This window comes from Sturnus vulgaris, chromosome 3 (assembly GCF_052056855.1).
Source record: "Sturnus vulgaris isolate bStuVul1 chromosome 3, bStuVul1.hap1, whole genome shotgun sequence".
In the NCBI taxonomy this organism is placed as follows: domain Eukaryota; kingdom Metazoa; phylum Chordata; class Aves; order Passeriformes; family Sturnidae; genus Sturnus; species Sturnus vulgaris.
This window is the reverse complement of record NC_142245.1, coordinates 52467028-52493206: the sequence shown is the minus strand read 5'-3', so window position 1 is coordinate 52493206 and position 26179 is coordinate 52467028. Positions and strand designations below refer to the sequence as shown.

At 41.5% G+C, this 26179-nt stretch overlaps 1 protein-coding gene and 1 long non-coding RNA gene across 2 annotated transcripts in view; one reads left to right on the top strand and one right to left on the bottom strand.

Annotated features, from left to right (window-relative positions):
• The window catches only part of LOC148224339 (uncharacterized), a 39946-nt gene extending 14878 nt beyond the window's left edge, over positions 1 to 25068 (bottom strand). The window contains exons 1-3 of the long non-coding RNA XR_015802406.1: positions 24963 to 25068; positions 21468 to 21730; positions 8860 to 8979 (exon numbers count right to left, since the gene is read on the bottom strand). This is a non-coding gene — a long non-coding RNA (uncharacterized LOC148224339). The remainder of the gene's footprint in view (positions 1 to 8859; positions 8980 to 21467; positions 21731 to 24962) is intronic.
• On the top strand, positions 436 to 25975 carry TXLNB (taxilin beta). The gene is made up of 9 exons (XM_014879091.2): positions 436 to 838; positions 2709 to 2800; positions 6538 to 6708; positions 12230 to 12424; positions 14021 to 14140; positions 19220 to 19294; positions 23347 to 23439; positions 23793 to 23888; positions 24988 to 25975. The coding sequence occupies exons 1-9, from the start codon at positions 436 to 438 to the stop codon at positions 25807 to 25809; spliced, it is 2067 nt and encodes a 688-aa protein (XP_014734577.1). The 3' UTR covers positions 25810 to 25975.
• Positions 25976 to 26179: the final 204 nt, after the last annotated feature.

Sequence of the window (26179 nt, the reverse complement as noted above, 5' to 3'; positions counted from 1 at the left end):
AACTAATGCAGCTCTGAAGTGAAGCCGCCCACATCGGTGGCCAGTGTTGCAGGTAAACAGATCAGGAAAAGTAAACATGTGGCAAGTATTTGATTCAAGGAGGAAAAATGTATAAGTGACCGGGGTGTCATTTCATGTGCCATTACTGGCAGTGGGAATTTCATTTCTAAGTGTTAGATTTGGGTAGTCTTTTCTCTTGGAAAGTATATAATTTGCTTTTCTCCTTGCAGGCAAATCATCTTGGTTATTTATCTAAGTGTGACATATTTGTCAAGCCAGAGCCAATGGATAAGCTGCCATCCCAAATTTCACACAAAATCACTCACATGCTTGGCCAATCTTTGGGAACAGCTTGATGGCTAATTCTTTATATGGCTAATTCTATGCCTTTCAATTAACCCTCCATTTGTATTTCTGTCAGGTGCTGTAGCAAGCATGGAGAATGACCAGTCTTCCACCTCACCTGGGCAGGATATCCAGGGGCAGAGTGGGGACAAACCTGCCCCTGGCCTGCCATCCCCTGCTCCAGCCCCCACAGAGCAGCCAAGCGCCTGGCCCGAAGCAGAGGTGTGTGACATCTCAGAGGAGCTGAGCCGGCAGCTGGAGGACATCATTAAAACCTACGGGTCTGCCACGAGCCTGATGGAGAAGGAGAGCACTGCTACAGGAACTGACAGGCCTGAGAAGGGGGAGCCAGGCAGCTTGGAGGATGCAGAGTATGAAGATGGAAATGAAGAGAGTGAGAAAGAGAAGCTGGCTCCTGGGGATGCTTCCAAAGCAAAGGAGCCCAGTGGCAACAAGGAGCAGAAGCTGGAGAAGAAAATCCTGAAGGGACTAGGCAAGTATTTACATATTCACACAGCCCTTCTGCAAACACAAGTAAGAACTCCCTGTCCTTGCTCTTTACAAGGTTAAGTTTCTGGTGTGGATGATGGGGACCTCCAGCTACCACTGAAAATTACAGTGACCATTACAACTTTTCTATAACTGATAATTATTTTTGGCACTACCCAACATGTAGGCTATATCAGATATAGTGATGTACTACTGGGCCGCCCACATTGGTTAGTCAAAGCTCAGTCCAATGACACATTGCAGAAAGTCACTTAGATGAAGGAAAACATAGCCTCTCGTTTGTACCTTAGTGAATGTTTTCTTCTCCTATCTGCTCAGATGTGACTACTCACTGATCACAACAGTGCTACTATGTGGCATGGGGACTTGCAGAATAAATTTTTCATTTAGTAAACCCCTGGACTCATCATATAATATACATGAAATAAGCCAATACATTTGTTCTCTAACACCTCAGCCCTGGCAGGGCTGTCAGCAGAGCTAGAAAGAAGTCTCAGCAAGTTTTCGTATGTGTGTACTTTATGCTGGGCAGCCACTAGAGAGCAATGTAGTTACATTCCAATCTAATATAGATGTAAATTATTTCCCTTCCTACATTTAACTCCAGCCAATCTTCAAGCCTCTCCTTTGCATGAGAACCCAAACCCAAATGCAGACTAAGCCTGTAAAGAAATCACTACAGGACATTCATACAGACAAGTGTCTAAGCATAGAACACAGCATGGATTTTTTTTCCTCAAAAATTCTTTGAATGTCCAGAAGAAAATTCCTCAGTTTCTACCGCCTTGGCTTTGGTGCTGTTACTAGTACCTCAGCAAGCTCAGTGGAAACCCTATCAACACACAGTTCTCCATCTGTCCTTGTGACAGTTCACACCAGGATTTGATTTTAGCTCACTTCCAATTATTTATGCTGATGCTATAGAGAGAACTTATAAAATAAATAAAATAAAATAAAGGATATTCTCCAGACAGAGTACTCCTGGACTGCACTAGACTTGAAGAAGAAAACGTCCAGCCCAAAGCAGAAAGCAAATTTCTTTCTCACAGAAAAGAGGAGCATTTGGAAAATCATGTCCAAGCCCCTGGAACCAAAGGCAACCTTATCTCCAGGGATGTCAGGAATACTCTGTATTTGATGAACACTGTTGAAGCTCCAGCTCATACCTGGGGCTGAAATGAAAACCAAGAGGTATCAGAGGAGAAGCAATACCTAAATGGCTGTGCAGTGATTTAGCTCTGCACGCCCAGAGTACCTTGTGTATCTCTGGTACACAAGCTTTCTTCACCAAGTCAGGGAACTGATTTACACGAGTATCACATAGCCCAGACCTGGCTGGCAGCACCTACCACTCTCTGATTGTTTACTTCCGCACCGTAGTCTCTATATCTGACTTAATATTCCTGATGTCTTGTGTGGGTTGATTGGCAGAGGAGCTGAGTACACCAGATTTGATCCACTTTCACTTGCAAAGAGATCTGTTCCTGAGCCTTCAAGGTCCAGGCCCTTTCTGTCCTATTTCAGTCAAATGTGCCATGTGTCTGGCCAAATCATGTTGCCAAAGCATTGAATGAAAATCAGATTACACAGGACAAAAGCATTTCACAGACAATGCTTTTGTTAGGAAAAAAGTGCATTACTGAGGTCTGAAATGAAGGAAAGTCCTAGCATGTTTTTTCATATGGGGCAAAGAAAAACCCGGAAATTTATAGCAAAAATTATTCCTTTCCTTGCAAAATGCCTCATTACACCCTGTCTTATTACAGACCCATGCATCAAACCAGCAATTTCATAACAGTACATCAACTAAAAACTACCTCTAGCATCAAATCTCTGCTTCCTCTTTCTCTAAGGGAAAGAAGCCACCCTACTGATGCAAAGTTTGAATAAGCTGAATACCCCAGAAGAGAAGCTGGACCTGTTGTTTAAGAAGTATGCTGAGCTGGTGAGTACAATGTTGCTCATTTCTGTACAAACTGCCTATACAAGGAGGTATAAATAATACATGACATGCAGCATGATCAAACCTCACATACCAGTAGTGTCTGTCCTGATAAGTGAATCCCAATACAATTGCCATGGTCAGATAATTATAGGTGAAAAAGAGAAAAAAAATAAAAAGGAAGGAAAACCAGATTTAGTTCCAAAAGTTGATGAAGCAGAATATTTGTACTTAAAGGCAAATCTACCAAACTGACCCACACTGGAGACTGGTGTCTAGGCTCCTGCCTTCACCTCCTGCAAGGAGTTTTGCATGCTTCTGTTGTAGGTATTGCTTTAAATTATTCATTGGTGATTTCATAAAAATGAAAATAATACAGGACTTAGCATAAAACTTCCTATATTATGAAGCAGATAATAGACAATTGAGACTAATCATGAGAGAAGCCACAGCACAATGAAATGAAGAGTCAAAGTCCCTGCCACCATAATGTCACCCCTGTAACAATGCCACCTACCTGACTGTTCTTTCCACATTTAAGACAGGTTATTTTCAGATTAAGGGATGTTTTTCTTTGTAGTCAAAGGAGTGTATGACCATAAGCTGTGGAAATCTTACAAATGACAAGGCTGCAGCATTTTATGCTTTGTGGAGTGCTGAAAAATGTGTGAAACAGAACACTGACTTTGTAATTGGTTTTATGCACAGATGTGTCCATGTCTCATCATAATGTGAAGTGAAATTTAGCTTTCCCTTTTTTCATGTAAAATCTTCTGATTTCATGAATTGGGCTCAGGCTGTTCATAGTTTATCTCATGCTTAAAGGGACTTCATGCTCATGGATTAACTGAAATAGGTCTTCTTCCTCTTTAAAGTGCTCCCCACTGCATTCAAATGTCATTGCAGCACTGTATAACACAGGGGCCGTATTGCCAGTAGTGCGTGCAGGAGAAAGGTGCTAAAACAAAACTACTGAACGCTTGTTTCTGGCATACTGTGCAATGTCGCTAAAATAAATTATTCAGTAAATACAACAAAAACCTTGTTGGAGACAGCCTTACCCTGCTCACTCGGAGTGGCTGAGGTGATTAATGGCTTGTCAGCAGCTGGCTGTAGCTGTGACCGCTCTCCCTGCTCCCTCTTGTCCATCCCCATCACACACTTCGGATCACATCTTGCTTTTGCTGAGTTGTTTTCCAGCCAGATCAGCTCCCTGGGCTGGTGAGCCGTGTGGTGACACAAGCACTTGTTGCAGCACAGCTCAAGGGAAGGTGTAGCCATGAGACAGATGGAGCTGGGTGCTGGCAGTGGCTTCCCCTGCTTCAAGTAGTGTTGGGGCTGGCTGTAGCTGAAGAGGCCACCCAGCAATGTTTTTTCCCTGCCAGCCCATGCCCTGGCACAGTCTGTACGACTGTGGGTACACAGTGGGCTGGAGCATGGGCTGGGGAAGGTAGGAGCCATGCCAGCAGGGATGGGGAAGGGGGACGGCACAGCCATTTGGGCACAAGCTCTGCCACACTACTCGCCAACAGAGAATATTTCATTCACTCAATCCAGTGTGCTGGGTCAGTAAAGCAGACTGTGGTTTACATAGCTTTTGCTTGCAAACAGCTGTTGCAGAATTGTTTATAACTGGATTATTTTCAGAGGTTCGGTGAGTCTCACAAGTGCTGAGTGCAAGAACAATATGCTAATAAATAAATAAATATGAGCTCTGTCATTGTCTGCAGTGGGTTCAAGATAAAACTTTATTTTCATAAATGGACTGTTTCTCTAGGTCAGCTTTCAAAAATCAAAATTCCTTCTATTTGCAGTTAATTTTAGCTTCTATTTCACTAATTATTCTTAAAAATTTATCATTGGGGACCCTTTTGGCATTCCTATTTACCAGTGAATTGCCTTTTTCATTGCAAAATACCATGTCTTAGATGTTTTTGAGAACTTTGAGATATAAGTTTCTAGTGCAAGTAATATTAATGGGGAAAAAAGTGCAAAAAATGCTTGGAAGACTTCTCATGATTAAAACCGACTTTATTCTGAGCCCCCTATCTCAAGCACAGTTTGAGTGAATCACGAAATTTGGATAAATCATTATCCACTGAGCACAGGCTGTGCATGCAAAATGTGAAGCAAAAAGAACACTTTTTATGTTTTTCAGTGGAAAGGGGAAAGGGACAAAAACAAGCTTATGAAGGAAAAAGATCTCATCCTTAATTACAGAACAGAAATGTCTTTTCTACAATACTAGAAAAATTATTTCAGCTAGTGCAGCTTGATTAGATGCAAAAGCCCACATTGTGATCTACAGGAGCAAAAATAGGCAATGCACATGTTAAAAGCTGGACATAAACTGTAAATATAGTCCAAGCTGGTGAGAGCATTGTTTTGTGGTACACTTAGCTGTGATTTGATTAATAATAAACAGAGCTCTCTACTGTAAGCATAAATTACTGAACATCTGCAGAAAACAGATGAAAGTGTAAAATATGATGGTGTTGACTGTTTTGTTTGAGCTGCACATCATTTCCCCAGTGCTCACAGACCTTCCTAGTCATACTGGGGTTAATTAGTACAGGTGGTACCACATTATTAGATAATGTAGTCTTAACAGCAACTGTTATTATTAAGGTTTGCATGTTTAAGCTCATGTGCTACTGTTTTTTCAATCAGAAACATCTGGACTTCAGAAATACCTTGCAATGTATGATGCAGAGAGGAGGGTTATTGTGTGTTGGAACAGGAGGTGAAATCATTAAAAGCTTCAGAGGTGAAAGGCTTCTTTGGCCTGACTGTTCGGGTGTTAATTTACCGGACAGGAATTTTTTTCCAAACATCAAGTGATAGACACGTGTCAAAAGAAATGGCCAGGCTGTGCAGGGATTATCATTAGCAATTTTGTTGCTGGTCCTCTTTGCCCCCTCCAAATACACCCCTCTCCCTACCAGCCTTCTGGGTAAGGCAGGAGCTGTGCACTCACAGAACAGCAGGCTCTCAAGGGAGCATCAGGGACTTTTTGTGTTTTCTCCAGGAATTTTAGGGAGACAAAGAGCCTAAAAGAGGTTTGATTCACCATGACTCACCCCCATTGATAACAGGACCTCCAGAAACACAACTGACAGATGCTCTCACATGGTCCTGTGAGCCAGAGGAGCCTGGCCAGAGGAGGTGCCACATGTCATTCTGGGAAACTCTTCTCTGAAGAGAATTCTCCTCCATCAGCAACAAAGCCCCTATATTAATAGCTTTCCTGGTCTACAGCGCCTCTTCTGTTGTTTTTTCCAGCAGGTTCCTGGATATTAGGAAATTGCTTCTTTTTCAGGTAACTGTAAAATAGAATGAGCAACTACTGTATCACCTCATGATCTGGAATCTCACCACATAAAGCACTACTGACTGCTCTAGTTCCAAATGTTGAAACAAAAATAAAAACCTCACAGATGTCCTTCAGAGAAATTCAAACCAAAGAAACAAGAGCTAAAATGATGTGACAAGAATGTTAAAAATCATGTTCACCGACCCACAGTACAGCATATTTGAGATTATTGCAGCAAGCAGGCTTGGGAATCTCCAGGTTCCTCTCTCCTCTCACTTTAGTGCTGGTAAATACAAAATATTTCCTAAGCAGTTAAGAAAGTGTGAAGACGTTCCCCATACCAGAAGAGCTTGTTTTCTTTACTTTTCTATCCCTCTTTGCTTCATTTTAATCAATGTTTCCCTGTTTTAATCCCCCTTTTGCCTAGCTTGAAGAGCATCGTGCTGAGCAGAAAAAGCTGAAGTACCTACAGAAGAGACAGGCCCAGATCACGAAGGAGAAGGACCAGCTGCAGAGCGAGCACAGCCGAGCCATCCTAGCCCGCAGCAAGCTCGAGAGCCTGTGCCGAGAGCTCCAGAGGCACAACAAGAACCTCAAGGTGAGTGGGAGCCTTAGCACAGTACCCAGCAGTGGGGGAAAGATGATGCTGACCCCTTCCCATCTCCCTCTAGTACCAAATCAAAGAGACTTTTGCATCTGCGCATGCAATATATAATTGTATATACACTCTAATCTAGAGATCCACTTACACCAAGACCCCTTTATTTCTCGCTTGGAAATATCGCAGCACTTTTGGGCACTGGGTTTGCCCACACTAGCTCCAAGTCCTCCTTGCACTATTAGGGAGCTCAGTGCAGAGAAGAGCAGCAGTGCAAACAGACCAGGTCCCTCAGAGTGCAGATGCAAATGCACGTCCATGGACAGAACCACGGAACACCAGCTTGGCTCCAGTGGACTCACAGGAGGCTGGGGGGTGTTCTCATGTAATTCGAGCACTTGGACTTTTTCAAATTATTTGTGAGGGTCAGTCAATCAGGACATTTGCCTCAAGTCACCAAACCTCAAGACAGAAAGAATGACAACATTATTTGTGCAAGTTGCTTGGATTACAAGAATTGGTTAAAAGAGAGAATTTTCAGGAGTGTCGAAAGGCTGAGATCCATACACCATGTCTGCCAATTGCTTGGTGTATCACGCCATTTAAATGTGAAATTTATAATATGATTATGCTCCTTAAAAAAAGTATGTTCAAGAAGAATATTTCTGTTGTGATCATTTTTTCTCTGAGTGGTGGTGTTGTTAAAGTATACAAAAGGCCTCTGCTTTGATCTATTCAAGCCCTTTTTTTATGGGGATATAGTTATGTCGAGAATTACACATAGGAATTGTCAGCAGCTAGAATTCCACCTAATATAACCTCTATTACTGGTAATTCATTTTCATTCATTTCCACTGGCTCAGGAGTGGGCCTTCAGGGTCTTGCTCTGACTTTCATTGTGTGCTGGTAAGAATACAGCTGGGAGAGGGAATAGTCACACATACATTCAAACTGTGCCCTAGTAGAAGGATAAAAGCAGTTTAACAGATAGGGAAGCTAGAAGCAAATCTCTCTGTGCTCAGTTACAGTTGCACAGAACTGGTAGTGAAAATTAAATTTGTGCCTGTCATTTGTATTAGACATGAGCTATTCCTCAATATTGATCTACAGGGATTTACCAGGCCATCTGTGGGTAAAATCTCTCAAAAGAAATATGAGCCAGTTTTAAAGTGAATTAAGAATACAGTGTACAGTGCTTTGCATAGCCTTAAATGACATTCCTAAGCAAATCATATCAGTGGAACAAATCAGTGAGAACTGGGGCATTTAGAAATACTAATTCTATTTGGAAAACATATTTGGAACAAATTTTGATGAATTCCTCACAGTTTCCTAGCTACTTTATGCTTATTAATCTTACTACTAGAGACTATGATTTTTGCATTCTTTTTGTATATAAATACTTCCTTACACATTTCATCTTTACAATTAGGAAAGTCTCTTTCCAACATATTTTTATCTGTTGGACTGCTTTACTTTTTGACTAGGTTCTCTAAATAAACCTATAAATTTTAGACTCACTTCTTATCTTTATCCTATATCTATGCCAGGTGAGCCAGATACCTGAGATGAACTGGTATTAGGAAGAAGTGTTCAAATTTTCAGCGCTTCTTTCTAAGAATTTGGAGACCTTTTAAGAAATCCAGAATACTATCTTTCCTCTGGTTCCCATGCTATCAGTGTAGAAAAAAAAAACAAAATTAAATAAGACAGTAAGACAACATATACTTGCAGAATGCATGAGAAATAAAGTAATAAACAAAGGCATTCATTATCCTTATCCAGTTTTGTTTCTCTAAGAATTTTAGCCTAGTTCTTGGAATATTTGTCTTCATGCTTTAGCTCCTAGAAATCTGTGAATGCCCAGAAATTCATGTTCAATTTATTTAAAGAAGTGCAATTTTCTTTCACTTATTGCTGTACTGAGAGGGCCCAAAACCAGAAAATCCGTCAAATCTTATTTTTAAAATCTTATGCTTAAATATTTTTATTTTGGTTTTGGCAGGACAGAGATTCATAATTTTTCAGTGCTTGGGATTAGCAGTTCTGATTATGTTTCAAAATGTGGAAAATGGAAGCTAGGAGACTGTGTCATTTCAAGAGCAAAGGAGAAACCTGGCCTGCCCAGATCAGAAACCCCCTCTGACTTACCATGTGGTACATTATATGCACATCACGTCATGTAAATGTCATCTTCACTCATCTGGTGTGTGGAATTCCCATTAACTGCAGATCTATGCAGCCAAGTGGTGATGAATATGCAATGCAGAACTGCATTGAAAATCCACAGGGCAGATCAGAGAAGAAAAATATCTGGTTAGTATTGGATACCAGCCTCAAATTCTCACTTATGTACAGTCCAGCTTTTCTGATTATTTCCTTGCAGTTACACAGATGTTTAATTCTCCCTCCAAGAAAAGCAGAATAAAGGTTCGTGAAATAGCAGCATGTGTTCCCACTGCAATAGAGAGCAGCTCTGCTAAGAGCCACAGCACCCCATTTTTCTGCATGGAGTTCATGTTCTGCCAATTAGCTGACAGTTTGGTAGCTACTTAGCATCCTGTAGTGACATGAACATCTCAGGTCCCTCGTCCTTCCTGCCACCAGGCGTTAAGCAATGACTTTCAGACAAATGTCACAAAAGTCAAAAGCTTCAGCTGTGGGCTCAGCTCCAAACTGGCTCAGACTGTGGTGCCTGGGAAAGACGAGCACAGTTCATTGAAAAAAGGATTCCTTGCTCATATCATCTTGGCTGATATGGCTTCAGCAGATCAATAGTCTTCTGGAGGTGCCCCAGAGAGGCACGAGAACAATTCCAGTTTCAATCACACTCTTCTATTCGCAAATGATCTCACATTCCTGTGCTAAATCCCAAACTGCAAAATATCCTGTCTTAATTTTAACAAGGTTTTTACTCAATGCATTCTTACATTCTTGGCAGCAAAACATGAGAGTAAAAGCAATATTGCACTAGGACAAGAACATATGTTTGAAAGGGTGAACATGGAGTGCAAAGGTTCCCAAAGGGCAGAGAAAAGAGAACAATAGTTTATGGCTGGTCTCTGCTCAGTACTGTAGCCACACTGTTGTCCTCCTGCCCAGCCACCCTTAATCCGTGCCTGGGATCTCAAGGATATAACAAATGAGGGCTTCTGAGGAGCTCCCCAGGATGCACACCAGCCCTCATCCCCAAGCAAATGTCTTTCTCAAGTATATTTTTCTCCAAAGCAGAACAGATACAGAGAAATCCTGCACCCTGCAAATAAATGCTTGCTGGCTCAGTGTCTTTAACCACGAATCTTTGTATTGTCTCTGTGCTCTGTATTATACCATTTTTCTACCTCAGAAGAGCGGAAAATAAGATCTTCTGAGTAACACACATGCAGATGGTTGGGTTTTTTACATTTGCATGATTGGTACTCTCAGGATGTCTCATTTCACCTTGTAACAGAACTGTTTGGTGTGACATATGCACAATCCACCTTTTTTGGTTTATATATTTATGTGGACTTATTACTCTGGAGAGCTTCAAATCACATTAGTGACATGTTATAATGTTACTTGCATTGTAACAATAAAATGTTTTTGAGGAAGGATGTTTTGAAGCGATAGAGAGAAGACTTCAGACATGCAAGTTCAATTTCTCACTCTGACTTCTGAAAGTGAAACACCTGGTCACCTTTCTGCCTGCTCAGGGCTGCACCTATGTAATGGAGAACGAAGAGGCATGAGGAGTTTTTTAAACTGTGTATTAGAGATAAAATGGAATTCTGACTTAATCAAAACTACCTAGGAATTCAAGTCAAATTTGGAAAAAGTTTCAAATAAAAATAAAAAGGATGACATAAAAATACCCTTGCAAAAGAAAATTAAATGTTTACTTTTGGGAATGCTGAAGCAGTAGTTATAAAAGATCTTCTGAGCAGCATTTTTAACTCTACTTTGGAAGAGCATTCTTCTGCTTAGAGGATTTAAACAAAAAAAAACCCTACAAACAGCTCAATTGCTGGTCAAGCAAAATGTTTCAAAAACATTCTCACCAACTGAGAAAAAAAAATGGAGAGCTGCTCTTTCATTTTGCTGCAAATTTTTTGTGTGTCCAATTTCCATGCCCGGTACTGAACCAGGACCCAACCCCCAAGTCTTTTGCCCAGTTCCACATGAAATTCTCTTCTTAGGAGGGAGAGTCCTTCTGTGTTCACACTTTGTATTACTCTGTTTATGAATACACACACAGGTTCTTGTGTGAACTGCAGAGCACAGCAGGGCTCTGTGGTGATTTCTGTGCACCAGGGTATTATTATTAATGGCTCCATTGCTTTCCTCCCATCATCCAAGGCCTTGTCATCCCTATCGCTCCCCGGACAGCAAAAGGACAAACATGCCCTACCTTGAACAGCAGCTGTCCTAAATCAGGCTTGTGTTGTGCATGCTAAGCAGAAATTGGGTCATTTGGTATTCACCTTACTTTATGAGTGGGGCCTGAATCAACACCTGCTATGTCACATTCATGATACAAATTATACCTTATTAGAGTCAGCTAAGGCTTTATTCAAATATATTTGTAGAAAATATCCATATGCAGTGTTACCAGAGATTTTTATGCAAATTGCTATGCTAGTTGAAACCTTATTAGAGTATGCCATTTGCATGCTGTGGAGTGAGTTTTTAACCTATGGTCCTGGCATGATTTATAACTACAGCAGATATGGTCCTAGCCATTCTATATCAGGATTACATTCCCCAGAAGGGCAGACTGCCCTGGAAGAAAATGAGGAAAGAATAAAAATAGATTGTATTTCTGGATCCAAATCAATGGATCCAGATTCTTTCTGCATTGTCTTTTATATAAACAAATCTAAACCAGAATTCAATAATAGGGAAAAAAAAATCTGAATGTCTGCTTTGATTCTGTAGGAAACAACTTAAAAGCTTTCGTTGAATTCACTAGCTAGAAAATTAGTGTAAATGTTCATGTCAGTTTAAAAGTTAGAGAAGGAAAACTGAGAAACTGGAAGGGATTCTTCAGCAAGTGCTGGATTTCTCTTAAAAATTTAAATCCCAAAGGCAATGAATTTGATATGAAGATTCCTTGTTAAAATGAGGCATTGTAAAGGGTGATTTTTTAATTCAGTCAAAGAAAATTTTGATAGAAGACCTTTTGACTGGTTCCACTAAATATATTTTTCTGAAGCAAAAGCTGTAGTGCAGTATAATGAATCAAAATATGCATGTATGTCCTCTCCTTCAGGCTTTTTTTGACCTGAAGCTCTGCTCTACATCCATCTTTATAAATGCAAATTCGTAGTTACCCAAATTTTTCAAGGCCACTGTGTAATTTGCTCTGTAAATTTAGAATCACACTTAATGCTGGAGCAGGTGAAAGCAAGAAAATCTCCAAAGAGGAATGAAAACACGTATAATCCTTCAAAGGGAAGCCTCATGCCACTCGGAAACAGTATTTTTCTGGAACTGCTTATTATGCCTCTCACTTACTGTGTTCTCTCCCATTTAACAACAGGAGGAAACAATCCAGCGGGCACGGGAGGAAGATGAGAAGAGGAAAGAAATAACTAATCACTTCCAGGGCACACTGAGTGAAATCCAGGCTCAGATCGAGCAGCAAAGTGAGAGGAACATGAAGCTCTGCCAGGAGAACACGGAGCTGGCAGAGAAGCTGAAGAGCATCATTGACCAGTATGAGCTGCGGGAAGAGGTGAGCAGTGCCCCGGCTGCTGGCTGTCTCAGGGCAAGCTGGAAGCACTGCCAGCAGCCTGGCCATCATTCGGGTGTCCCACAGGGGTAGCAAGAGTAGCCCCACCATGCTGTGCCCTCTGTGATACACAGCACTGTGCCTGCACCCAGCCCTCCAGCCTCTGCGGGTACGGAATTGTGCGGGACAGCCTTGCCGCTGTGGGGAGAGGGGCTGCTAGGCTGCCCCAACCCCATCACAGCTCCCTCAAATCCCTGGGGACCTCCCCCAGCATCCCTTTCCTCCTTCCCACTAAGCTCCCATTGAGTACATCCCAGCTCCCATTTCTTTAGACAGCCTGATCTGCGAGAGACAGCAAATGTATTTTGTTCCCTCCGGAAGCAGGTTGCTGAGAAGGGCTCTGATGTAAACGATTTGACCCTTTCCCAAAAGCAGAAAATTAGGATGACACATAAAGGAGACCCTTTGAATTGAAATAGATTCTTTTTTTGCAAGCACAATGCTCACTGAGATCTAGCAGATAGTAGACAGATGGATAATTATTCTTTCTGTAAACATTGGAATTGGCCAGAAAATTTTGACACCAGAAAAAAATCCTCTAGTAAAATCCCAAACTACCTTTTTTTTATCATTTTATGACAAACATCAACAAATATCACAATATCACAATGGGTCTTTTTATAGTTTCTAAATACATTTACTGTGAGCCTCAGTCAGTGCAATCAGACAACATTATCGTACTGAATAAAACATAAGTTATCCGTCTTTACAATCTGGAATGACTGATACAATACCTGCTTTTCCAGATCTGTTGAATCATGCATGAAGTCCTATACTGAATGAACAAAATGTATACTCCTCTCTTGTGGTGTCTATGAGAAGAAAATGTAAACCAGAGGGACGCACTCAGAATAATCGCTCCTATGAATTTTATCTAAGTGCATTAAGAGTGAAGGCTATCAGCAACATTCATCTCCTGAAAGTCACCATGGAGGCAGATATTTTACAGGCTAGAGGAGGCCTCTGGTTTGTTTGGTCTTATCTCCAGATCCCCACTCATATCCTGTCACCCAAGCCCTCGGTTGTGCAGGTGTGGCCAGACCAAAAGGGGATGTACCGAGCTTGTATTTGCACAGAGGATGTCATGGGCTGTGCACGTGCTCCCAGGCACTGCAAGTGCAATGGGTCTACACCATCATTCACACTGTGGCTTAGATCCACTGGCCATTTAACAGCTAAAAAAACGTGTGTCCCCAGCATATTTATTATTGATGAGCAATTATTTGATCTTCAGTCATACCAAATTGTACTAATGACTTCATATGTAGATCATAGAACTGGCAAAGACGTTAAGGCTTTCTTTGTCTTAAAATAAATCAAAATTGATAATGTACACCAATTTCCCTTCCCATGCTAATTCCAGCACAGTTTGTTCTTATCAGAACTGTAATTTCTTCAGTAATTGCAATAGGTTGAGTGTCTTCTTGTTTTGCAATGATTTTGTCTTTTAAGTGTTCTAGTAAATAGCTGTACATGTATGAGCATGAAGGGCTATGCAGATAATTAAACCTGCACATTCAGCAGAATTTTTTTTTACAGCACCTTGATAAAATATTTAAACACAGAGAACTTCAGCAGAAACTGGTGGATGCCAAGTTGGAACAGTCTCAGGAAATGATGAAGGAAGCCGAGGAGCGACATCAGAAAGAAAAGGAATATGTACCTATCCTTCTAATTTGTCTGTCTTTTATCTAGCTTGAAGCCAAAACAAGCCCTGCATGTTATTTACACTAATATATCCGGGTCCAATCTGGGGTGGGGTAGCAGAGAAGTTTTTATAGCTACCATCAATGCTCAATGCAAAGGAACAGCCTCTGAAAGGCTGCTTTCATTGGCATTTACAGTTTCAGAAGCACGCTGCAGAGCAGTGGGCTAGAGCCTGCTTCAGCTAACTCACTGCTACTGAGCAGCTGGTGCATCATGATGTTGGCTCAGGTGATGCCACTGGTTTTCAATTGTCTCTGGTATTTGATACTCCATCTCCCCACACAATGAATGCACACATCTAAACCATCGAGAGGATACCAAGAACGTGGGACTGAAATGGCTGAAGGCTGCTATTCCCCCAGGTTCCAAGGCTCCTCAGGCATCCTGCCATGGATCCACTTTGCCAGTGGAAGAATCCACAGGAGCCACTTGCTCTTACAAGCCTCCCCTTCTCGGTTTCCCTCCCTATATTAGTTTGCCAGTGCCTCTTTCAGGCAGGAAGGATCTGGGTCCATTTAGCAGCTTTGTCTGCTCTTCCTCCCTTTCTGGAGGAGGGGACATCTCTATCAGGGGGTCAGGGAAAAGCAGGTCCAGGAGGGATGTCCTCTGCAGGCACAGCTGGGATGGGAGGACGGCACTCCTCCATCTGTAGTCTCACACATTTTATGACTAAAACAGACTAAAATTAATTTTCTCAGACTGCCTAGTATTTTCACAGCAACCCTCATATCTACAAAGGATCAGAGTTCAACACAGGCACATGATCCCTCTTCTCAGTGGAAACAGCAGCTCTCAGAGGGAGTGACAGGCTCTCATCAGATGGAATAATCTTTCGTTTTCACCAGTCCTCCAGGAACTCAGGAGCAGCATGAGAGATTTCTATAAAGAGAGGACATTTATCCCTTCCCCATATCTGGAAACAGATATATTAGCACAAGCATGGCTCCAACGGGTGTCTTAAAATCCTCGAAATAGATGAAAATAAGAGGCTCTAAGGCTTGTGGCTAGAGCACAAGGGAAACACAGCATATACCTCTTACCAAAACCAGCTCATAAGAGCATTTATCCTCTTTCTCTGCACTGATCTTGCAGCCGGAACACCCACTCCTGCTCAGCTTTACTCCCAGCTAAAGAGTTAGGGTGAAAAAGAGCTGGGGCTTCTCTGTGCAGATCTTCATATCACTGCATGACAATTTGTGGTCCAGCTGACTTATTCGCTTTCATTCTGAAACCCACATAAAGCCAAACCCCGAAATTTCATTAATGACCATTGATTCTTGGCAGATTTAAACTCCAGAAAACTCCAGATGTCCAAGAAATCACTTACAATAGCAAAGCAAATATGGATTTACTTTACTGATGTCACTGGGAGTTCTGCTAATGAGTACCAGATTTCAAATACTGAGGGGAAAAAAACCCCTCAGAACAGAAGATGTAAAAGACCAGGCACTGGCTCCATGGAAAACTGGCATATACAGCCTTGTGTCAGTGACCTTTTGTGCTGCACCTCTCAGAACATGAGTTTGGGGCTGCTTGTCACCTGTGACTGTCCCTGTTTTAGTCAAAACTTCTTTGTGTGTACTATCCAGAACTGGTATGCACAGTTTTGGTATTTTCATTTCTTTTAAAGCACTGAAAGACATCACTGTCTACAACTGGGAGTGGAAGATTTTCTTTTGGGCTTTGCTGTGTGTATGAAATAACAGGTTTGAAAATAAGCTACAAAACCTTTACACAGTGGGTGTATAACAGTATGCACAGTGTACAAAGAATATTTTTCCCAGTGTCCAAAAGAACACTTAAAAATCCTATTCTTGAGGCAGGCTGGTGATGTATGGCTAATATCACCTCCACGCAAGGTAGATTTAGCTGCAGAAATTAAGGCCAGAAGCCATGCAATGAGTCAAGACATAATTAGGCATGTCACGATTCATCACAGGTAGCCCAGCACCCAGAGAGTTGCCCTACCCTTGGCTCCCACCTCCACCCTATTGACGTGCTCTCAGTCCCACCCACCCAGCTATTGTACCAGTGCCTGTGGGAGTAATGTATATACATGTATGGATGAAATCAAGGTGCTTTTGATGGAGTTCTCTCACTTAGCTGTAACTCTCTCCAGCTCAGTAATGTGCAAAGTTAGAAGAGCTTTCAGAACCTTTCTCTCCATAGAATTTTCTCATTCCTGTGCATGACCTTTGCTGCAGGATTTTTCAAGTGTTCCTAAATGAAAATTATTGTATTCTTTTATCTATTTTATTACTCTTTGAAGGCTCACTTTGATGCCTCCCCCCACTTCTTCCATGTGGGAATCTTTGCCCCTATGCAAAACTTCTTTACCTCAGACAAGGAGAGATGTTCCCTCTTGTAGAGCCTGTACACCTCAAAAGGAGGTCATGTCATTGCTTGCACAGTTCACTCTACATATGCATCAAAAATGCAATTCCCTATTGATGCAGCAATGGTTCATAATGTGCGGCTTCCACAAAGGGACAACTTGACCTAAGGATGCAATTTTACCACCATGCCATAACCAGTCAGCACTACTTTTACTTCCTCTCTCCCATACCAGACATTTTTAGCATTGTAATACAAACTTTGATGTGCAATTAACTGCATTTTAAAGCATCTGTGGCTTTCAAGTACATGACTGCAAGGTATTGGTCAGATTTCTACATAATTGGAATTTACAGAGTCTGACAGCAAAAAGAGAAGCTTAATTTTCACTAAGCCAGCCCCTGTGACTGTCTGGGCCTCCAGCAGCTATCATAGTTCTAATAATAAAGTGTAACATCACCACCGTTTGCTAAAGTGCTGCTCTGTAAACACCACATGCAATATTTATTCATTTCTTGATACTTCAGCCTCCTTGTTACCACTTCATAGTCTATTAATAAATGTATCAGTTCTGATTCATTTTCTCCCAGCTTGGTGTTTGCAGATGACCTCAGGCTGCATAAGAACGTGTGCTAATTTGAGCAAGCCTCTCTGTGGCTTGCTTCCATTACAGAAGAGTTTATTAACTCTTGGATTTTTACTGACTGCACAAGTTATGTGGGTCAATAAGAGAGAGCTATTGCATTAAGAGGCAAAAGAAGCAACTTTTCTTTGCCTTCTCTGTCCATCTGTTGTGCTGTGGCTGAAGACATGGTGCAGGAGGTGGGACCTTTTCATTATTCCAGTCACACTGGGTATGGAGGCAACCCTAGCTGAGATTAAAGCAATAGTCCAGTTCTTAGAAGTAATGACTGGCCTAGGGACTGGGTAGCTCTGAAGGCTTTCAAAGCACTTTTCATTAAATCATTCAAACCTTATAAATTCTAAAAAACACTCTTAAAAAGTAGATATCAAAGAAAGGTGAAACTTAAAAATCCATATTTCATCCAAACTTTAAAAAAAAATTTTTCTCTTTATTTTTGCACATGTGAAGTGTATCCTCTTTTGAGAAAATAAATGCATGAACTGATGCTCATTTAACTCATACCAACTCTTTTTACTGGCCATGGCATAACCTATTTGAAATATTAATCAACAATGTCTGATTTGATTTATCTCCATGGAACCAAACATCAAATTAAATTCTCAAAATAAATATTCAGAGGCAGGTATAAAACAAGTACAACACAGCATTTCTTCATAATTGAGCTGTAAAACATTCTTGTCTAGGAAACTTTAGATGGCAAAAATTCAGTGAGTCCAAATCAAAAGGCCCAATGGATGGAAGAAATATTTTTCTAGAGCTAATATTTATATATGGTTATATGTGCAGCAAGTCTAATTCACAAACAGCTGGAGGCAGTCAACATTTTAGAGTTCATCCTCAGCTCTTTTACCGGGAGGTATTTGCATAGTTTACATTTATTATTTTCAATAAAATGGTTAGAATAAAAGTTTTTACTGAGGATCAAATACATTTTCTGAATGTGCTTCTACTCACCTTTCACTTCCAGTATAAGATCCACTGACATACACAGTCCTTTTAATTTTCAATATATTTTCAGAGCCCAGCTGTGCTATTTTAAATACAATTTAAAGTACAATTTAAGTACAATTTAATCCAACAGAGCAAAATCCTGTGGTAAAATAACTTCTCTATGTCTCATTTCTCAAGCTATCATTAGCATTCTTTTTCTAAAATATATTTGGCCTGGCTAATAAAACACTTTATAAATGTTTGGTAGACGACGGGACATTTCTTTAACACTCTGGTAAACATTTCCTGCTTTCAGATTAAACCAATTGCTAAAATATTACTGTATACTTTGGAAGTGCTGACTTAGAACTGTAGCTAGGAAAGGTCTCTGCACACCTCATTCATACAATTCATTCAGCCTTGTCCAATCCCCCACTTGTTTTATCTGCAGCCTGCACATCAGAATGTGATTTTGCCAAACACCTTGGAATAGGGAAGCACACCTTCTCAGAAGCCAGGAAAGAAACTGCAGTCAAGCTTCTCCTGGGCTGCCTACTTAACCTGAGACATTTATCACCCCTTGCACTGGAATTCTCCACTTGTCAGTGCAAACAGAGCCCAAAGATAACAGACAGCAGTAGATATATGACATTTACTATGCACTGGCTTTCTGAAAGCTCACAGATTTTTTGATGCAGGTCTGACTGTGACCATACCCACATGCTAACTCATGGTTATTATACGAAAGGAAGTTTGCTGTTCACTGGAGAGAAGAATTTGGCTGGAGCTGTGCTGGAATGAATGTGCCAGAAAGTATCATAACCATTCTCTAGAAGTCTGGTGAAAATGTGGTTAAATACCACTCTTTTTATAGCCCATGATACTGCATGCTTAATTCCAAGTAGGTTGTGAACTCCTATTCAAATATGCCTTTGGAACACAAATAGCCTGTCCCATGTCTCAGGATAAACTAAATAGTCTGCCTTACCTAACTGCTCTAACTGTATTCACCTGAAAGTTAGATCACTCCTTATCACAGTAATATGAGTAGCTGGAGGATGAGGGTTTCCAACTGATAATCTAGGGACCTAACAATTTTCTCTCTGTTGCCCAAAACACAGCTCCTGAACCAAGCTGCAGAATGGAAGCTCCAGGCCAAAATGTTAAAGGAGCAAGAGACTGTCCTACAGGCACAGGTGATGTAGGAGAGGTGATTGCATGGTGTGCCTTTGTTTGCCAGTTTTTAACCCATGAAGCACATCCCAGGTAAAGTATCCAAACTACTTTCTGTGTATTCCTTCTAGCTTCATTCTACATCCCATAGACTATTGCAAAGGAAGCAGGTTATTTTCAAGCCAACTGTAAGGTAATGCCCATACTGCAAATCATACTCTGACATGTGGGTTGTTGAGTCTAAAGAAGAGAAGAGAAGGCCCTTTTGCAATTTTTTTGGTATTTAAAAGAGGTTTATAAAGATGTGGAGAGATTTTTGGCCAGGGCATGTGATAAGACAAAGGGTAACAGTTTTAAAGTGAAAGAGGAGAGACTTCTTCTACGTATGAGGAAGAAAAGCTTTGCTGTGAAGATGGTGAGACACTGGAAAAGGTTGGCCAGAGAAGTTGTGGATGCCCCATCACTGATAGTGTTCAAGACTGGCTGGGTGGGGTTGAAGGAACTGGACAGTGGAAAGTGTCCCTGCCTAAGGCAGGAGGATTGCACTATGTGATCTTTAAAGGTCCCTTCTGACCCTAATCATACTACAGTGCTGATTTTATTAGTGTTTACAGTGCTCAACCACAGAACAATGTGTGTGCCTTGATTATTCACCATAACTATCCTTCAGGCAAATTTTAAATACAGCAAAGCACTGAAAGTACATACATATCAGGAAACAAGTTTTCCAAACTGGAGCTGCTGTGCCCATATGCTTTTCTGGGCTGGGGCTGCAAAGGCAGCATTTTCATTAACTTTAACAGAAATTCTAAGGGCTTGTAGAGAAGATCTCCAGGATTTCAGTGCTTAACTGTAATTTGAAATTTTCAATAAAATAAAATTACTCACCAAAATTACACCAGGAGACAAGCTGGAGTGAAAGGCAGTAAAACCAAGAAATAGGCAGAATATACTACACTTTGGGAGCAATGCAATAATCATCTTGAATAGTTGAGTGAGACCTTCAATCTATGAGTGAAAACACTAGATGATATCAAGAAGAGAGAGTATCAATAGATTTTTCTCGATTTTAGAAACAATTATGTTGATTCTTTGACCTGTCTGTGAGAAAGATTCCTTCCCTGAGGGAGGTGGTGTCAGTCTGTCAGCTCCTCTTGCAGCTGGCAATCCCCTCACCCATCAGGAAGCACTCTCCTAGTCCTTGCTCACAGTTAATTATACAGGCAAGTTGTTCCAGCCTTTTCCTTGCAGATAGTCTAATCTCTACCTGTTGAGCCATCAAGAAATGCCAGTGTTACACTGATAACCTGGAAACATGCTAAGAGGGGTTTAGTTTTTCACGTGTTTTTTTCCGAGGCTGAGATAAGCCAGTGGCACACTGAAGAACAACGTATAAACTGCTGCTGACAGTAGTTGGACAGGTCCTGCAATCAAACCTTAAAGGCCTCTAACTAAGTCTGTCCCAACTGCAAACCTGCTCCAAATTTTCTCAAAGTGGTTTTAGTTAAACTTTTATGTTCAACCAGAAGAAAAATATTTATGCAGGCAGACCTCCATAGCCAGTTTAATGAAGCTGGAGGTATTGATAAAAACTAGAACATTTGAAACAGAAAAGGTGTTTTTAGAAAATACGAGTCAAACAAGCATTGAGAATACATGTGCTCTTTGCAGACTTGTGCAGACAAAAATTAGATTATTCACTTCCTGAAATGACACATGCAGTTAAATGTGTTGCTCAAGTGTGAGCTCTCACTTACATATCAGGCTTCATTTGGAATTACTGGGATAAATAACATTATTAATAATATTTTTTAAAATGTTCATTATTTCTGGCATGGTAATACCGGAACTCATGGACCCTCATGGACCCCATGGTCCATGGTTCCCTCATGGACCAGGTGTTATCCTGCAAGATGTTGTGCAAGTGCGGAGCAGAAAGAGCATAAAGACCTCCTTGATATAAACAACACAAAGCAATAAGTAGATTCCCATCTCTGGAAGTGTTCCAGGACATGTTGGATGGGACTTTGAGCTACCTGGTCTAGTGGAAGGTGTCCCTGCCCATGGCAGGGATGGACTTTGGGGTCTCTTTTAACACAAGTCTTTCTGTGATTCTATGATTAACAGAGGAACAGCTGCATGGAAATTTATGAGAAGATGTTGGGTGAGTGAGATAGGGAGAAGCCATAATATTACCTTCACAGTGAGATATCACTCTGATGCAGAGGAGGTGGTGAACACCCACTTCTTCTTTGAGCTGGAAGGAGCTGGGGACATCATGTTCATGCCAGCCTGTCTCTGGATGGCACAATGTGCCAGAGACAGCCAAATCCAGCACTCCAAATGGTGACAGGGATCTGGCACCAGCTGAGGAGGTACACCCAAACTGTGGTGCTTCCTAGGATGCTGCATGCTCTCCCCAGGCATGATGCTTAGGCAGACTATTTTAGCTTCACGCACTGAAACAAAATAAAAAGATAGAAGCCAGTCGAGACCTTAAATTTTTGGTAGCCAGCACAGTGCAACCACTAAGCCATGGGAGCCAAGAAGAACATAATGCCAAAGGGGTGTCCCCACTTCCCAAGGCCTTGCACTCACAGCAGTGCTGCCTCCGCCCTCCCTGCCCACACAGTCCTGCTGGATGCAGCAAGGGGGTTCATCCTCCTAGGGAGTGACATCTCTCACAGCCTGTTCCCAGCCACTATGAAAACATTCATTTATTATTCAGTTCAAATTGCAGAAGCTATTCTTAGTGCTGTGGTGCTGCTTAGGGCCCCAGCTGAGGTCAGAGCTTGCCCTGTTCAAACGTGAAATGTTTTTGACCCAATTTAAAAATATGCAAAAATTGGAAGGGAAACCAGAGACAGAATTGAGGTGAGCTTTTCAAAAACAGATCTGGACTAGGAGCCTCAGTTCTCTGACTCCCACCCCTGCTCCACCACCTGGCTTTGGGACGTTCAGGCATTTCTCCTTAGAGCTGTGACATCTCTTCCAAATATCAATGTTCCACTTGGTATCAGTGTCCCACCTAGGCTGTAGAACTTGGGCTGCTAAAAGAGTTTTGTTTGTGCCTAGGTCACAGCTCTGGCTACAGCCTTGTATGAATCCAGACGTGCAAGTTTCATGTCAGCTAGCTCTGATATTGGCACCACGGAGTGCTCTGTATGGGTTACCCTTCACCCAGCTCCGAGGGGAAGGGCTGCAGCCTATACCCTCCTCTCAGCCTCTGAGACCCTTACAGCCCAGGTTATACTTGGCTGAAACCCTGTGGCTGTGGCAAGGGCACCATAACAGCTAGCTTGAACCAGCATGATACATGGTATAACCATACCTGATTTCAAAATCAGAATGAAACCCACGCCACTATTAGCAACATTTTCTAAATCTTCTTTTCCTCAGTAACTTCACGGGGAGGGGATGAGTTTGTTGGCACCACACTAAAGAAAAGCTCCTAGATAATCCTTTATCCAGCTCCCTGCTGGTATGAAACAAGAGGGCAACCACCTTCCACCCACGCACTGGAATACTGCAGGCTGCTCTTGACCCTCCCAGAGCTCTGCACCCACCCTGCCTCAGCCACCACATCACTTGTGGTGAGAGCTGCCAGGCTGCACAGATGAATGATCCTGCACAGCATCAGTGGTTGGACCAGCTCAGGTTAGTCCTTCTTGCCCATGGAGATGGGCCAGAGATCAAATCAAGGAAAATGTTTTCAGAAGTCTTAATATCTACAGAATTACTTTTCTTCTGGACACCCTGTATAGAGATACCAGAGCTGTAACATTCAGGAGAATAGGGCATCCATAACTCCCAGGTCGTTTTAAAATCACTTGCCTGGCTCTTTCTATTCTTACTCATTTAATCTTTATGCAATGGAGGAATCATAACAGTTTGCAACCATAAAAAGATGCATAGAGTTTGTGTTCCCTGATGTTTGTGTTTCATGGTCTCCAAAAAGAAGATAATTTCCATGTTCAAACACAATACTTATTATCTTTTACCAAAGTAGAAGAAGTTCACCATCCTGGATGTTCTGAAGTTACTGAGGTTTTTGGTTTTTTATCTGTTAATACAGATCACTCTCTACTCTGAAAGGTTTGAAGAATTTCAGAAAACATTGGCCAAAAGCAATGAAGTGTTTGCCACATTCAAACAGGAGATGGAAAAAGTGAGTAGGAGCTCATGCCTGAACTCTTTAATTGATACTTTCCTTTTAGATTTTGATATTTCTCACTCTAATAATTCTATCTGAGATGGGACAATCTCTGCACATTTTGAAGAATAATTTCATCAACATTCAAATAAGAGTTAGGACACACTCAGCCAAGACCAGCACAGGTTAGATTTCAGCTACTTCAAATGAAATCCATCCCTTAAGATAAATTATTACTTAGCACAGACACTACAGCCACTGGTAGCAGAGTTATGAGTAGGGCCAAAGACTGAATAAAAGGGCTCCCCTAATTTAATCTTCAGCATTGAATTTCTGTTGTGATTCAGCTTTTCTTCCTGATTCTGTAGATGACAAAGAAAATGAAGAAGTTGGAAAAGGATACTGCTACATGGAAATCCAGGTTTGAGAACTGTAACAGAGCATTACTGGACATGATTGAAGAGGTGAGCAGTCTTTCCCATCCCAAGATGCATCCTTTTCCCCATGTAAAGCTTTAACTAGGAGATGAGACAACCTGAAAATCTTAGAAGTCAGTGAAAAATCTCTTCTTGAATCTAGGCATTTTTCTTTCAAGCTACCTTGATAATTGGATGTCTTTAGAGAAAAACACAAACTCAACTGGTAGGGCTTTTAGATTGTGCAGGCATCCACTACATCCATGAGAAACTGAATTATGTAACTCTGAATTTTAAGTGCTCTAAAAATGGGTGATTCTGAATGCTCTTCCATAGAAGCAAATTGGCATTAGTTCATATCATGCTACTTTCTGCATAAGAGCAGCCACCCAGGGAATTAATGTGTTCTAGCTAATGAACTTTAAAATCAAGCCTTTCATTAAATTCCTGTGCAGTCAGACTCTAAGTATCAAAAGCAAGTACTGTGTCTCACCTTACTTTTAAATGTGCTGTCCCAGGGGCATTGCAAAGGAAGTTCATAAGCACACTGGAACTCATTCAAAGAAGATAAGAGGCTGCCTGAAGTTTCACCCCAAACGTATGGTGAACTTGGACCAGATCTTTCTGGTTAGCTTTGTAGCTCTTTGCTATTTCTTTTTTTATGGATTTCTGTATCTCTTGTTTCCTCACTGTTTGTAGAAAGTGTTCCAATTCAGGATGCTCTTACAGAACCCAGAAGCAAGATAAACAAACAAACAAAAAAAAAGCAGCTTGTTTTCCTCCAAATTCACACCCACACCCACCAAAAGTTCAAGTAGACTTTTTGTTGCTTATCTGTATGGACATTCACTGTGCTTTTCTATCTCTCCAGATCATCAGCAGGTATTCCTGTAAATATATTTGAGTGTAATTGCTCTGAATATGTATCCAGAATATTAATACACTGTAGTTACAGGGATGAATTTCCTCTTGAAGCTTTGGTCCAAAAGACAATAGCTATTGAAGAGCAGTTGATGAAATCCAGCCACTCGGCAGCATCCTCTGAGGGCTGCTTAGATTTCAAATCATTTCCTAATTGCCAGTTCCACGAATGAATTGCATGCACCCAAACTGAGCCTGTACCTTTACTTGATGTCTTTGACTACAGAAAGCCATGAGGTCCAAGGAATACGAGTGCTTCATGCTGAAAATCCAGAGACTAGAGAACCTTTGCCGTGCTCTGCAGGAAGAGAGGAATGAATTGTACAAAAAAATAAAGCAAGCACAGCTCCCAGAAGAGGTGAATGGAAATGGCATCTTAGAAGAAGAAGACGAAGAAGATGAAACTGAAACCAGCCCTTCCTCCTCTGAGCAGGCTAGCATTGACCTGCATGAGAGTGACAAGAGGATGCTGAAGCAGCTGGCTGAAGCTTTCAGGGTGTCCCACAAGGCAGAGGAGTCCCTCCCAAGCAACAGCAGCAATCCAGAGACATGTGACACTCAAACATGTAATGCTGTCCTGGTGCCAGAGCCCCCCACTCCTCTCATTCCACATTCAGAGGCTGGGAATCACTGTGAGCAGCCCAGCATCAGCACACCAACACTCAGTGAACACACACCAGCACCCACTGAAAGTACAACAGCACCCACTGAAAGTACAACAGCACCCACTGAGAACGTGTCAAAGCCCACCAAAAACACACCCTCACTTCCAGGCAGGGTGCCAACACCCACAGAAAGTGTGCCAGTGCCTCCTGAGAGTGTCCTTGTACCCACTGGGAATATGCCAATACCCACTGAAAGTATGCCAGCAACCCCTGAAAACATGCCAACACCCACACAAAACACACCTCTTTCCCTTGGGAACATGCCAGTACCCATTCAGTGTCCACCAAAAGCTGCAGAATGTGCAGGTGACCCAGCAGACAGATCTGTCCAGGGTCAGTCTGCAGGGCAAACAGGGGACACAGACATGGAAGCAGTGGATTGAAAACACTGTGTGTCCAGGCTTGTCTTCTGCAAACCAGAGCTCTGCTTTGTCCTCAAAATTGATATTCTTTTTTTTTTTTTTTTTAAGAAAAAAAGTTGGTTCCTAAAACACACTCATGTATTTGTATGCAAATGTAATGCACTTCTCTTTGCTACCACTATCCAGTAATAATGGGTCTGCAAATTTTGCAGTCCTTCATCTGCTTGAAGTATAATATTTTCTTAATGATATGAAAATACAATGAAATCACAGGATCTTTTTTTCCCAGGCGTGATGAGTCATCTCATTCAGGAAAATAATTTTAGTGTTGCACTTCCATGTTTCAAAAATCATTGCAATTCTCATGCATATACTTAAAGCCTTATAATTA

Excerpts from the sequence above, each read along its gene's own strand:
- TXLNB (XM_014879091.2), top strand. The coding sequence starts at position 436 with ATGGAGAATGACCAGTCTTCCACCTCACCTGGGCAGGATATCCAGGGG. Across the intron at positions 6,709-12,229 it reads GGCACAACAAGAACCTCAAG|GAGGAAACAATCCAGCGGGC; the intron begins GTGAGTGGGAGC and ends ATTTAACAACAG. Across the intron at positions 23,889-24,987 it reads TACTGGACATGATTGAAGAG|AAAGCCATGAGGTCCAAGGA; the intron begins GTGAGCAGTCTT and ends CTTTGACTACAG.